General features: G+C 39.2%; 1 protein-coding gene across 5 annotated transcripts in view; it reads right to left on the bottom strand.

The window, feature by feature from the left end:
* Positions 1 to 15,803, bottom strand: part of SMARCA2 (SWI/SNF related, matrix associated, actin dependent regulator of chromatin, subfamily a, member 2) — a 160,390-nt gene that overhangs the window by 112,896 nt on the left and 31,691 nt on the right. For all 5 annotated transcript variants that reach the window (XM_028514837.2, XM_028514830.2, XM_036021708.1 and 2 more), the window contains exons 6-9: positions 9,560 to 9,686; positions 7,092 to 7,265; positions 5,872 to 6,045; positions 3,452 to 3,622 (exon numbers count right to left, since the gene is read on the bottom strand). In XM_028514837.2, the coding sequence (XP_028370638.1) occupies positions 3,452 to 3,622; positions 5,872 to 6,045; positions 7,092 to 7,265; positions 9,560 to 9,686 (646 nt within the window). The remainder of the gene's footprint in view (positions 1 to 3,451; positions 3,623 to 5,871; positions 6,046 to 7,091; positions 7,266 to 9,559; positions 9,687 to 15,803) is intronic.

The following is a 15,803-nucleotide window of genomic DNA, read 5'->3' on the forward strand; positions in this document are numbered from 1 at the left end:
AACTAGAGAATAATGGTAGCTAGTTATTTACTTAACATCACAGAGAATATTCAATGAGGGGGAAAAGAAGATTTTTTATTTCCCAAAACCCTACAACCACATTTTAATAATCGTGGTCCTACATTTATACCAGAGAATGGCTTGACGAATAACCAAGATTTACTGAGCACTTGCTATGTGCCATTGAACATTCTAAATGCTTTAGATAGATAAACTTTCCCATTCAATCCTAACAAATCACCTTCTGACAGGGCAAGAGACTTAAGTACTAGATAATAGATCTTTTAATGAAATATCCTATCAGGAAAAACTAGCAAATACTAGCAAATTCTGCTATGTTTTCTTATGTAGTTATGAATTTAAAGGATTCTGTGCTAACAGGATTTGGACAGTAGTCCAATTTTCTAATGTAGCATGTTTAATCCTATTTGTATACCCCCTGGTGGCTTCATCTAGCCCCCGCCCTCTTAGTATCCTGTCATCACCCAGTGGATGATAGAGAATAATCATGGCAAAGGACAGAGACCTCAAGGTCATGCTAAGTGCACATAACAGTGCATCCATCCTGCCGCACTGCAGAGACTGGTTTCACATAATTAGATATTTCAATTCTTTAAAATTATTCCTCCTCTAACTCCTAAGTAGATACATACAGTTTATCTCTTTTTCTTCCATTTCAAGGGCATTAATGGAAGACCAGGCTGAGAAGGAGAAGTTTCAGAATGATTTATAAATATATACTTCATAGAAATGGCTCTAATGGTAAGAAGAGAAAATTAAACAAGGTCACAGCAGGTCAAAGGGACCCCTCTCTATTATTCACTAACAACAAGTAAATACAATAAACCCCAACGGGAAAAACAAAGACCTTTTCTGTTACACTGGGGCAATTAAAAAAATATATACAGGAGTTTAACACAAAGTAAAAAATAACTCTTTTTCCATTACATTACAAAGTCAATATGCTCCTCTTGAATAGCATAGTTCTTTGACTAATATGTATCTTAGCTGTCTTACAAATGTTGCCACCAGCTCAATGCTATTATTTCACTGGGTAAAAAAGTTTTTCTCAATACAAAGATTTACCGACGCCTTTCTTAATTAAAGCAAATGCAGTGAGGTACGGGATCGTGTTCAGTTCCATGGGAAAACGCTGAAAGGGACAGCACAGAATTTTGAAGCTTCCGTACGCAGCTCTCCTCCCCGACAGAGAAATGGCAACGAGCAACGTCAATCATTCACTCTAACGGAGGAAAGAAGAACCCCTGAGAATCCAAAGTGTCAAACAATCAACTTTTGAAAGCCCCCGTTTTATTTGCAAAATTAAAGGTGCATCTGAAATAGGGTAACTCACTTGGAACTCGGTCTCAAAGTCCCGTGAAAGAGACTGTTTTCAGGAAGGACCAGGAAGGGGCCCGGTCCCTTTTTTACCTTCTTTATCCTTTCTCCAAGCAGGAAGGCCCAGGACAGAAACACAGCCTGTCCTCCTTAGTCCTGCTAAGAGCAGGGGAGGCCCAAATGTTAGGCATTCTGAGAGTGTGCCAGGGAAGAGGTAGGTACAAGGCTGATCGCAAAGTAATAATTCTGCATCTTCAGCCAAGTGAGATCACCAATGGGACATGCCCAGGGAGACCCATGAGGCAGGCGGGAGGTGCTGTGCTGCTATTACTTGTTTGCCAGGAAATCAGGCCCCACCCCCAATTTGACTCACAGTATTCCTTCACATCATTCATTTGTCACAATTTATAAATAAGTATTTATATGCATATTTGATCACTATCTGTCTGTTTCTCTTTCTCTGTCTCCCGGTTAAACTGAGAGAACTTGCAAGAGTGCTCTGCCTCACCACAGTTTCCATTCTCTCTCCCCAGCATCCAGCACACAGTGCCTCCACCATAGTAAGTGTTCAGTTAATGTCTGCTGAGCAAATGAACGAAACAGAGTAAGTGCGACTAGCAAACCTAAAGGCAAGAGTTTCAAAGCAGAGAGCCAAACTATGGATCATCTGAGTTTGCAGCACCATGAAAAATATTGTGACAGGTCCCTGCTCTATACAGATTTAAAAAAAAAAGGCATAATCATTATCACTCAATTATGTATCTTTCTATGATGATATAACAATTAAACAGCATGATAGGAATGTATTAACTATAAGCCAGAAGTTCCAATCTAGGCCATTACCTTTTAATCACAAAGAAATGTAGAATAGGAACGTAAATTCTAAAAATACTAACAGTGACCTTTTTGTGACAACCTCGGTGAAATACATGTCTAGGTTCAGGAAAACTAAAACTGCCATTTCGTGGGGTCCGCTTATGGAATGTTAGAGTTGTATCTGTTTGCCTACGTGCTCTTCACGAACTCTGAAAATGTCTCTTTAAGTCAGAAATTGGGAGATGGAATTCTGCAAAGCCCATCATGCTACCTTGACAAGAAAATGAGGTATTCTTCACCACTGAAATGTCTAAATCCTGAGTCATTCCTTGTTCATCTTCACAAGCAGGGGAGCTGTCTTACACTAAGGAGAGATCAGGAGGCAAGAGGGCACCTTCTCAATCATTTATTCCTCCTCTTTAATTACGAAACAGGTATGAGAATTCAGGAGCCATGAAATTAATTATTTTTAGAAAAACATTTTTGTTCAATTATTCAGTTCAGAGAATAAATGATTAAATGCCACCCATCCTCAGTCTCCATCATTCTTCCTGTTTGTACCTGGGCCAATTAGAATGTACCATGAGAACAAAGTATCAACCAAGAACTCAGCTACCCAACTACTTAAGCTTCAAAAAAGCTATATTCGCAGGCCTACACTAGCATGCTGCCCTTGAATTGTGACATAGTATCTGTAGAGCAGAAATTCTAAATCTTACCTTTCACTTCTCACTGTTTTCTGTGATCACCTAAAACCCTGACCTGTACATCTACCTACCTGAGGGTGACACAGGCCACTGAACTAAATGAACAATTTTGGCATCGCTGTCTGTCCAAATAATTGGGCTGAAATTTGTTCCAAAAGTGTCCCAAAGTGATCTCTTACATTTTCCTGTGGTTTCTTTCAGTTGGTACCCTGCATTTTCTTAATTTCCACTCCAGTTTCTTAACTGAGCAGTCCCCTACCACACTGCATCACACTTAAGAAAATAGTTCATTGTGCCCATGTTTTCCCTTTTTTTCTTGACCATGTGTATTTAATTTTTGAAGATTGTAAGAAACAACGGGAATATAAAGTGCATTATTTCAGTTTAATATATCCTGTCCATTACACCATCGTCTCCCATCTGTTGTCTAGTACGGCCAGTCAACTCTTTCACGTCACTCCCCCTGATATGAGCGATTTTTCCAATCCAGTAATCTAACCCTTGCTTCACTGTGGTAAGAAGTATTTGTTAAAGAGCAACACATGCCTTAAACTGGTCCCCGACTCAGCTGCTGCCAGCAGGGCACTCACCTTCTTCCTCCTCCTCCTCTTCTTCTTCTCTTTGGCTGCCTGGGCTTGCTTGTGCTCCCAAACCAGGTTAGTCAGGTTGGCCACATACTCGTCGGTCTGCTGTAGAAGGTAGGCTAAACGCCTGTCTTTCTTTTGATCAATGAGTTTTCTGTAGCCCTCCTCATCTTCAGCCTGTTGAGGAAAGAGGAGCGTGATGGGAGCACCACAGAAGTTTGCAGACACCTTGTTTGCTCACCCCTCCCTTCAACGGTCTGAACTTGGACTGGTGGCGAGTGCAGCAACTGAATGTTCCCGGCTACAAGAATTCTCGCACACAGTCTGGGACTGGGGGGAACGAGGGAGGGGGATGCCGAGTTGTGGGGTACCAGGGTCCGCGGCAAAGTCAGGGTACACAGCCACACTCCTTATGTGGTGTGCCCGAGCACTTTGAGTCAACTCTGTTCTTTTGTGTTTCTTGAACAAACAATGTTAAAATTTGACAATTCACCATCTGAAGTTTATTCTTAACTTTGTATTCTGGAAAATTTCGAGTATAATAAAAAATAGAATAGAATAATCTCTCATATAACCAACACCAAGCAACAAAAATAAACTTGAGATGATTTCTATTTCATTATTACCCCTTCCTCAAACTCCTCCCCTCAATCCCCAAATGGACTGTCTTGAAGCAAATTCCAGATGTCATATCCTTTCCTTTAAAAATATTTCAACGAGTACTTCTTAATGGCAAGAGATAAAATGAGCATTAAACAAAACACTTCTTATACTTAAAAGCATTACAAACATTGTGGTTAACAGGGAAAGTCAAATTTGGTGGATTTCTGTCACAGGTTGTCACTATGTTATGGGCCTAGGTGACTGGGGACAAGTCATTTGCTACTTAAGTCTGATATCACTGAGCAATAAACTATATAATTCCTACTTTCCCATTAAGCAACACTATGAGGTTAAATGGAATAAAAACTCTGATGTACTCTGAGCCATTTCAAGAGAAATCTTTTTCATATTGCCTAACAAAAGAACATATCAAAAAATATTTTCCTCATGTGGTACAGAATAAAAGGAATGCACTGCAAAATCGGTAAGAGGCACCTGCACCTCCAGCCCAGAGGTGTCACTCCCGCGTGTGCCCCAGGGACAGCAGTCTCACCCCTCAGTCTAGCTGCTGTTTGCCCCATGGATGAGCAGGAGCCTCAAATGCTATTATAGCTCTAATTGCTTTTCGTTATGGTTGATCTCACTTGAAGAAAGAGTGATAAAGAACTTCAGTGTCTCTGTTATCTGTATATCCCATCATTTAATTGCAAAAATTAATGATTTGCAAATGCCTAATCATTAGTGTCAGACCAATCTGTTACTGAAGTTCTAATATAGTTTCACTTCAGTTAAACCAGACAAATGACTGCTTACTGCTCAAATTGCTATAAAAACAGTCTCCTTAGCTAGTCAGAAATTTCTTGGGCAGTCTTCTTCCTCCCATAGAAAAAGAGAGGAAGGCAAGAGAAGATGGCAAGATTGAGTTGTGCCTGGACACAGAGCCTTTTAAAATGTGGTGTTGATTCTCTGAGACCCAAAAATCTAGTGGGAAAAAATGCAAACGAGCAAGGAAGACCTATCAGCTGGAATTTTCTCAAGATATAATTATGGGCTGCGGAAACTTTCTCTTCATTCACTCCTCAGGAATCACATTCCAGATAGCATCTGCATGTCTCGGATCATTATAAGTAACACACACTTCTGTAACATTTATGGTGTTCTATGAGGTCCAATTTCAAAAAACCCCCAACACAAAACAAACAAAACACAGGCCAGTGATATACACCAATCCCTTCTGTGTTACATACCCATTAAAAAATAGTGCAAAACCAACGATCCCTGACTTGCCTCTGGCAATACTCCGGCTATTAATGAAAACACAACATTTCAAAATCAACTTCAAGATCACTTTTCACACTGTTAGAGAAAAAATTCTGGCATAAAGAAAAGACAAGAGGTTTCAAAAAATTAGACCTCTTTAGATTCCATGACACAATGTAATGAGATATTCATTTAAAACAACATATGCCATTAGTCTCAAAGAAGTGATATTTTTAAAACTGCCATTTCCAGCCTTCCAGATCTGGATATGGAAACTCCTGCGAGATATAGTACCTGCCTTTATATGAGAAGCTATAATCTGAACAGCAATGCCCTGCTAGAAAATGGAAGTACTACACTAACCAGGTGTAGCCCAAGATTTCTAGCATGCATTGTCTAGGAAAGAGAGGATGTTTGAAGCCCAGCCCCCTGAAGTTAAAGGAATGCATTCATATATTTGGTAAACAGCTTTTACTTTCTCCTTCTACCATGGCATATTTAACATTCGCAGTACAGCGAGTGAGAGGAGCATTTTCCTGGGTTCCTGGAGGCGAGCCCCTTACCATCAATCTGCGCATTCTCTCCTTTTCAATCCGTTCTGTCTCCTTCTTCTGCTCCCTCTCAGTGTTGGCGTGCCAAGTTGCCACTGCTTTGGAAAGCTTCTGGATCTTCCCAGCCACAGAGCGATGATACTCCTTGAAATCTTTTGCATGTTGTAAAATACTGTTCAGGTATTCCTAAAGGATTCCAAGGGTGGGGGTAAAGGGAGAAAGGTATATGTAAAATTCACTTCCCAATGCCCTTGAGGTTTTAGTGTTGTCCGAGAAAAACTCTCAGTGTGTAGTTAACAACAATGAAAGACCAGAAGCTGGGGACTATTCTGGGTTAGATGCCCTGGTGTGTTTCCATCACTGAGGTGTGGGCTATGGGGCTGGTGGGGAAGACGGCCCCTCAAGGTTTATTTTGGTGCTAGCCTGTGGGAGAGAATTCTCTGAGCTTTGAGAATGGGACCGTATGAAAACAGAAAGATCAGGAATGGAGGGAAACCTGCAAAATGGCAATGACAAAGTTAAAAGCCAATTATTCTCAAATAAACCTGAGGGAGATAAGTATTTCCAGTGAGAATTATGTATAAAAGTAACATTTCTTCTGCTAAGTATCTTAGAATTGTGATTCAAGATTTCATAGGGAGCTAAAATCTCCATATGTAATTTTTATACTATTTTAAGTAAAGGAGAGGGAAGTGTACCCTTACACTAAATCCAACATTTTAAAAACAAAACTAGGCTAAGCAGTAAACTGAGCACAAAAAGAAACAGAAGTTACAAGATTATGACCCAAAATCAAATCCTACATCCAAATATTTCCAACCCTCTAGAAAGGAATATTTTTAAATATCTGTCCTGGTAAAACCCCCAGTTGAGCCCTTTGAAGATCCCTGGGTACTGCATTTGTATGTGTTTTAAAAATAACTTTTTGCTTTCTTCTTTCCTTTTCCAAGTTCCCCAGGATTTTGCTCTAGGAATCTTGCACCCAGTCAGCAGCTTTCCATGGGATTATGAAAATGACACCTGATTGGAACTAAGAAAGCCCACTTAGCTTGCTTTAGCCTAAGTTTCCTCAACTACAAAATAGTGTGGTCAGGCTATGCAAGCTCCAAGGAACTTTTCTGCTCTGTGATACCGCCACTGTCCACTACAGCACCTTTTCCAGCCTTTCTGACTCCATCTACTTAGTTGGGCGTGTCTGTAAAATGAGAAATGCACAGCCCCAGACCAAGTACCTGATGCTTCTGCCGGCGTTTTCTCTCCTGCTCAATTTTCTGCTGCTTTTCTAGTTTCTCTGTCATGCGGGCCTCTCTTAGAGTTTGGCGTTTGCTTCGCTTATAGGCTTTGGAGTTGAGAGCTGTCTCCAGGGTTGTGTCCCGACGCATGCAAGCCACCACCTCCTGTCTCAGCTGTCAAAAGGAAAGCAGTTAGAAAGGCTCCCTGAACAGGGACCAGATTCCTGATCCTTACCCTTCTCTTCTTGGGGACTCTACAGGTTTCTCAATCACAGTTTTCCTATTAGTATTTGAAGGGACTAAATCACACCAAATTTATGTGGTATTTTTCAAAGATGGTATAACTTTTCTTTCCAAATAATTCAGGGGGGAAAAAAAAACAGTTACAGCACTATAACAGTAAAAAACAATAAAGTAGATATTCTTCTGGATTTTAAGTAAATTCATTCATTCATTTAATTATTCTAATGATACTAATTTATTAATAAGACTTAAAAACATTTTGCTGTTTTAAATTTATTTTTTATCTTTTTATTATGTTTTAATTTAATCTTTATTGTATTTTTTTAAGATTTATTTATTTTTTTTAGAAAGAGGGAAGGAAGGGAGAAAGAGAAGGAGAGAAACATCACTGTATGGTTGCCTCTCGCACACCCACTGAGGACCTGGCTGGCAACCCAGGCATGTGCCCTGACTGGGAATCGGACCAGTGACCCTCTGGTTCGCAATCCACTGAGCCACACCAGCCCGGTCCTCAGTGCTGCATTTTGCTTTATTTTAAATGCCATACTAACACGGTTCTTGTGTTTAAAGATTAACTTTAATAATGTTCTGCAAAAAGAATAAAAGGATTACTTCCTGTTCAGGTACAATGGCAGCAGCTACTCAAACAATGTTAATTCATTAAAAAAGAGAAAATACTAGTTTTAGCTTCCTTCCACTTCAAACAATGATATTCTTGTAGGATATTCAAAGTTTGTACTATGCCATGAGCTTCTTTTAGATGATCATAAAAATAAAAACTTATCCATCTTGTATGCTATATGATGGTAGGGAGTGAGAATTGAAAATATACATTAAAATAATAATTGAATTGAATCTGAAATCAGCACCAATTACAGTTAATTTCATTGGGAAACTTTATAGATAAGAGATTTTTTTTCAATAATATCAAGCAAAAATCAGAGACTAATAAGAGTTTAGTATAGTGAAGTTAATTTGAATATAATTTATTCCTAAAAACATAGTTGGGTAATATTCTTTAAACAAAATTTTATCAAATACTCTATCAATACATTTTATGAGGTCACTTATAAGAAGGAAATAAATGAAACTCAGAAACTTTCTCCCTTCTTTCCTTCCTCCCCTTCCCTCCTCCCTCCCTCCCTCTTTTCCTTCCTTCCTTTCTTCCTTCCTCTCTCTTTCTTTCTTTCTCTTTCTTTCTTCCTCTCTTTCAGTTTAAGCTCTAATCTAATCCCACAAATCTACGGCCAAGTAAGCACCCAGCCACACTGATGCCCTCTTATATTATAACCAATAAGGCAAATGGACTACCAAGTTCATATGACAATAGCAAGTGAGGTGGCCCTGTGATTTTCATCACATCCTCCAACAAATCAAGTCATGCAACTTAATATTTCTAAATTACTTTCTTTCATTAATAATTCATTTTGCATGCCCAAGACCTTCACCAAACAAACCCATCTGACTGGTGACAAAGTGCTCCTATTCCTGTTTGGCTGAATGAGACAGCATGCACACCAGGAGACCTACACCTTTTGGGTCCATAAGATAAAACTAACCAACGTGAACATTAGCTCTACTTCATTCTACTAGTTTCCTACTGGTTTAGCAATTCTAAAACCGATCATTATGCTTGCTTTTATTAATAAGTGACTTCTAGCCGGTACAGTAGATAATAGTTCAATGATTTACTTAATACGTAGGTCTGATGTGACCAAATGTACCAAACTTGTGTTGTGATGAATGATCCACAGCTACAAAACACAGATTTACGTGCCTCTATGCAAGACAAACTATTAATTTAGTAGAGTAGCTCTCATCTTTGCTAAAACATTTCCACGGTCATGGCTAGGGCCACACATTTGTGTTCGCAAGGCAGCTCTGATCTACCACCGGACTGTTTCTCTTTGGAGTCATAAAGGCAAACGTGAACAGCCTCATTTGCTCTGAAGGTTTCACCCTCAGCAGCGAATGCCATCACTCTAATTTTGTAAACCATAGTGCAGAAGAAAAAAATGTCTCTGACATATAAATGAGAAAAACAGAATGATAAGCAAGCAGTTCATCTTCATTACTTTTAGCTCTATGCTGCTGGTCTAAAAGATACAATATCTTACTAAGTTTATATCTTTATAACAATATTGAACAGACTTGGGGAAACACACTTATCTCACATAATTACATTTGCTTCCTACATCTCAGGTTTGCTGGGGAAAAGGTATTACCTGACGTTGGAAATTGAGTAACCGAAGTGCTTTCAGTTCCACGGTTGCTTTGGTTCGTAAATCTGGTGGCAAAGAGCCAGGCAGATTTTCCAGTTCTTGTATCCTGTGAGCTATGCGAGCCTGAAGTCTAAAGGAGGGGATGAAATAGGGGAAGGAGAGGTGGAAATACACATTATAGTCTAGTCTTAAATGATAAACAATAACATTAGGTTCAAGTTCATGGCAAAACCTATTCCAGACACTCATGGCTGATTTCTGACACCCAGCTAGATTTTTCTGATGTTAAACAAAGAAAAGCTACCCTTGCATTAATGCAGACAGGTGATACATGTTGCTTAACACTCCGGTCTTGTACACAACCTTTCTCTAACACCCAAGAGAGAAGGCTCATGATCCATGTAAGAGGAAAGTCAAGTGCCATAACTCGCTGTGAACAGAGAGAAAACGAGAGGCGGGACAATTTGACTCGCTCCCCGACGCCCAGCCAGCCCTAGCGCAGGGCTGAAACAACAGTTTCCTTTCTAACTTCTGGTTGCATCCTAAGGCAATGGGGCCATTTGCCCTCCTTGCCAAGATGCTGATGACGACAGCCTTTAAGGCTGAGTGAACAAGAGCAGTTTGAGGTGCTGAGGCCACAGAAATCAGCCAACCCAAAACATTCAGAGAGAGCTCCCTGCCAACCACAGCCACTTCCTCCGAGCACTGCTTGCTGGAGAAAAAAAAGAAAAGGCAAATTAGGCATTTTCAAAATCAGGTTGGGGGCAGCAGCAAATAGCAAAGTAATCAGTATTTAAAAACTGAGGGTTTCTAGAAAAGGATTGCTGGGCTTCTCATTTTAGACACCATCCAATATATAATTGCAGGTAGTTCCTCTTAATAAAATATAAAAGACATCCACTTTCTTTATTCATTTAAGATACCATTATTGTTACCCATACAAACTCGTGGTTTTGCAGTTCACCTGGATCCTTTTCTTACAAATAATTACAGGCCATTTAAATCTTAGAACTATCTCCTCCAAAATTTGGGGTAAAACTGTTTTAGAAGAGATTTCAACAAAGACAGACTAGCAATAAAAAAGGCAATACATTAAACTAAGTTAACTTTAACTGCACCAAGTTAAGTACATTTAATGCACCGTTTTATTTAATTCTCTCCCTCTCTCTCTCTCTCTCTCTCTCTCTCTCACACACACACACACACACAAACACACACCCTACAAGGTATCATGGCGCTATGTTAATGATGGGAAAAGAGAAGTTTGGCAACATCAACAAACATGTCAACTTCGCAGGGCTAGTAAAGTAGGGGCTCTAGATGGAACCTCCTTTGCCTGAAACCAAAACCACTGCAGAGTAATTAAAATACACTTTCTAACTGAGAATGTGACTCAATCTCAACTATAAATGTTGATAAAGAGTTTGTTAAAAATTAGTATTATGGTTTTGTCAACCTTTACCATGATGTAGTATATATATATATATAAATGCAAAACAGTAAAACCTGTGACTTAGATGCTAAAAAACATCTAAGACGCAGGTGGGAAACACAAGGCCCGCAGGCGGATTCCGGCCCTCCACCTTGTTTCATCTGCCCCAACATCTTGTTTCTGCCCAGCGGCAGCGCCAAGCTCCTTGTCCCCAGTTAAGGAGTAGTTACATTTACACAGTCCTAACATTACATTTGGCCCTTTGAAGGCAACTGCGAGGCCGATGTGGCCCCCAGTGAAAATGAGTTTGACACCCCTGTCTTAAGATTTCATATAGCCCAAATAGGAAAATAGTTGTTTTGGTTTTTTAAAAATTTACAGTTGTTTGCTTTGGTAGAGAAATAGAATGTCCTCTTCTTCAAAAGTTTGAAAATGATAGTAAAGGAAACGTATTGTTTTTCATTGACTCCACTTCAAAGGATATTATGACAGATTCCTATTTTATTTGGTATACAGGTTATTAATTCTGATTTACTGAACGATCTATCATCATAATGTGTTACTACAGTATTCTCGTGGTTACTGTGTCACTATTTCAACTACGCATATCGACACAATCACACTGTTAAATGGTCTACCCCTGTAACAGACTAAAATTCTGTTAGTCCAAACAATAATAAGTTTCCATCATATTTCTCTTTTTGGTCGAACTGTTTAAACTCTCCCAACTTCTCCTATGTTCCTTATAGTACTGATACTCACAAGATCATTATCATGTCTTTTTTAAAATTTTCAATGTCTGAAACAAACATCTACTTCATTTATCTAGTTCAATTTCTTGAACAGCCACATAGCTCCAAATCTCCAAATATGGCAACAGATCATACAGCTTAACAATTAAGACATTAAGAGGAAAACCAATTATGGATTTTTTTCCAAGTATATAATTTAAAGGAAAGAAACTAAACTGAAACAATCTGACATTTGTGGAATAAGGCCATCACACAGGGAAAATTAATATCATAGTGGGGCGAGATGAGGGCCACCAGTAGGGTTATTCTGCTTCCTTGGTCCTAGAGTTGTCACAGTCCTTTTTTATTTGAAAATTCCAGAGCCCAAATTACCCCTTGGTATTCTGGTTTACTTTCTTTGACAAAGTAGGTCAGGTGCTAAATTAAAGGAATAGCTGCTTTTTCCTTAATCTTCTAAAGGACTAAATAAATAATCTTAGGAGAGCTGGACTGACAGTATAGAGATTAAATCACACTGCCCTGGGTGGGTGGGAGCTGGGGAGTGTGGAAGGGAAGAAGGGAGGTCAGGACTGGGGGTGGGAGCAGCCTCAGGTGACTGGGGCATTGGAGTGGGTGAGGAGCTAGGCGGGGAGGGTGCACGTCTTCCTGCAATGACTGCTTCTCCAAGGGGTTAGTCATTTGTCAGTGAATCTCAGATTCCCTAGCACAAAAGCATCTCTCTTTTATGAAAAGGAGGCAAGAAGTACACAGTACAAACGTGCAAACTATAGGAGATGAGAAAGGGTAGTTTCCATAGTAAAATTACATGCATTCAGTTCCACACATGGGGAGTGGGGGTGGGGACAAAGGTACAGGCAGGCTTTTTTAACACAGAAAATTTTATCTTTTTGTGGTGGTGGTTGTTAATAGAAATCTTCATTTTAAATAATGCTTCTCTCCAGACAATTTCATCTTCCTATCAATGGGATTCAGCAGGTAGTCCGATAAAGAGATCCAGGATTCTAAACTTCACGAAACAACAACAGATGTAATACTGCATGACTGCAGGAGACTCATTTAGTGTCCACACGAGCACAGAAAATTGAAGCAGAATTAGGTCACTCAAGTTTTTCATACAGATTGAGCAGTAAATCAAGAGGGGTGGCTGTTCTGGCAAGAAAAAGAGTTCCATTAAAGGCAACAGATATTTGTTCAGGTCCAGAGGAGAAGTTTATGATTCCTGTAGGAGAGTTATTTGAACAGAAAATGACACTGGTACATTTTGTTCCTTCAAGGAAATGAGTGACACTTTAAAAAAAAGAGAGAGGGAGACTGACTTTTTGTAACTCTGCTGATAAAGTGGCCCTTGGTAATTTCTGAGAAGGAATGGATACGAGGGCAGGACAAAAAAAAAAAACCCCACAAAACACCCCCCCCAAAAAAAAAATCCCACAGATTATGTCTGCTTCCTGAAGCAAGAAGGGTACACTACTTCTTCCAACTTATTCTGAGTTCACACTAAAGAGAGCTCTTGCTTCAAATGTGAAACACATCTCCCATGCAACATGAACGCTCGTGGAATTGGTTGACCCGCTAACGTGACGATGCCTGGGGCACTTCTGCCCAAAACACCTAACTCTAATAGAAGAACTGAAGTTAGAAGTACGGACGGGGCAAAGAAAGTGTCCCAGAAAGGCAAGCGCAGCCACACAAAAAGCACTGGGAGTATCTCTCTGACACTTACTGCAAAGGAAAGCAACAAAGCTCCATTGTAAGAGAAAGGATCCATTTAAATGGGAAACCAGGGTTCTAACTGGAGACTACACAGATCTGCAACAAAATATTCATATACACAAACATCCTGGCTGGCGTAGCTCAGTGGATTGAGCGCGGGCTGCGAACCAAAGTGTCGCAGGTTTGATTCCCAGCCAGGGTACATGCCTGGGTTGCAGGCCATAACCCCCAGCAACCGCACATTGATGTTTCTCTCTCTCTCTATCTCCCTCCCTTCCCTCTCTAAAAATAAATAAATAAAATCTTAAAAAAAAAAAGAAGAAAATTTAAAAAAAGAATATTCATATACACAAACATATAAATGCTATCATTAAATAAAGAAGGTTCATTTGCCACAATCCTGGTTTTATGATGAACAAGGAAAAACAGCAAGGGACTTAACACTAAAAAAATGTAAGATTCTGCCCTGGCTGGTGTGGCTCAGTTGCAGCATCTTCTCATGGACCGAGGGGTCACCAGTTCCATTCATAGTCAGGGCACGTGCCTGGGTTGCAGGTTCATTCACCGGTCTGGGCACGAATGAGCGGCGACCCATCAAAGTTTCTTTCCCTCTCTCTTTCCCTCCCTTACCCTCTCTCTAAAATCAATAAGCATATCCTTGGGTGAGGATAAAAAAAGGTAAAAAAATTAATATTCTGATGAGTTCCTTTCAATTTTCATTGTCAAAGTAAATGATATTAGTGATTATTATAATGGTCAAAGAAATGAACATCTGTTAAAGAATTTCTGACAGATGATTTTGCTCAAACTAAGTTTATAAAATTGTAAAAGAGATTTTTTAAAACTTGCTCAAATCCTTGATCAGAAGGTAAAGATATACTAGACCCTTCCAGTTATCAATACTAAAGGCTCAGTAAGCCATTCTCTCAAAGAGAGGAAAACAGAAAAGTTTCCTAGCTGTCTTTACAAGTGCCTAAGGGACTCCATCTGACCCTTCGTTAAGGGATAAATTTAACTAATCTCAGCAGGTGAACCATTTTTCTTCATATAGGCAGAGGCCAGCTACTGCTCTATAAAGAAGATAAGAGATGCCCCTGCCACTCAGCCAGTGCAAACCTATGCTTCTTCTCAAGACGGCCACGGGAAAATTCAGTCCAAAAATCCCACTACCAGTGTGGACCCAGGGTTGCCAGATCAGTCATTTCAAATGCCATGCAGCTTTACGAAAGGAGACATTTATCATGTAAAAATAATAATATGAAAAATAGCCATTCCAGCACATTTTACAATGCTTATAGTTTAAAAGATACTGACACCTTTTTTTTTTTCTACAGGAGTAAAGGACAAAGCTTTTCATGCACCTGAATAGGCTAAATAGTAGTACTACTTAACTCTGTATACTTTGGGAGACGATCCACTAAGATAAATTCCAGAAAAGGTGCTACAATAAACTCAGTGCAAGAAAGTCCTGCAGTTAAAATTCTGGTGGAAATGATAAAGAAAATTTAGGGGTCAATAAAATGCACACACACACATACACAGCACAGGCTGAATGAAGGGTAAAATAGAGAGGTATTTCTAGGTACAGAGAGCATCTATGATGTGGTGAAAGTAATTCACATGACTTAACAAAGGTACTGGTAGCTTTGAACCTTCAGGGTATGAAAAATAAATGTTCACTCTTAGGAAGTCAGAATTTTAGAGTAAGTAAACAATCCTCTATATCCCATTTACTGTCTTTTAAAAACATACTTTTTTATATAGCAACATAAAGAAAGGACTGCATATAAATACAGTTTTTCTGCTCAAGAAATATTTGCTAATATTTAACTTTATAATACATAGCAATTATTCACCCAATAAAACCTGCCTATCAACATTGAAATATCAATTGATGAGGAGTATCTAGTTCTGTAGGGATACATGAAATGCTGGAAACAGCACTATAAAAGCTCTTAAGTAAGGATCAGCAATAACAGTGAAACTAGTTATGTTCTTCATGAAGGAGCCTACGCATTGTTGACTAACACAATTTATAATTTTTAAATTCTAATTTTCTTTTAAATTAAATCATATTTTGGAAATAATAGTAATTGCTAATACATATTAAAAGTCTTTGTGTCATTTTATCTCCCCCCCTACAAAAAACAACTCTAATACCCTCTTTTAACAAATGAGGAGACTGAGTGACCAAAAAGAGACATAACTTGACCAAGGTAACATGGCTACTAAGTGACGGAGCATGCTGTCTCATTTCAGAAACCATGATCTTAGCTTTATTTTAATCTTAACTCGATACTAATTGGGCTTCCTTTTTCACTAACATTAACTATTTACGTCAGGGTTCTGC

The sequence above is a fragment of the Phyllostomus discolor genome, chromosome 3, assembly GCF_004126475.2.
Source record: "Phyllostomus discolor isolate MPI-MPIP mPhyDis1 chromosome 3, mPhyDis1.pri.v3, whole genome shotgun sequence".
NCBI classification, from domain to species: Eukaryota; Metazoa; Chordata; class Mammalia; order Chiroptera; family Phyllostomidae; genus Phyllostomus; species Phyllostomus discolor.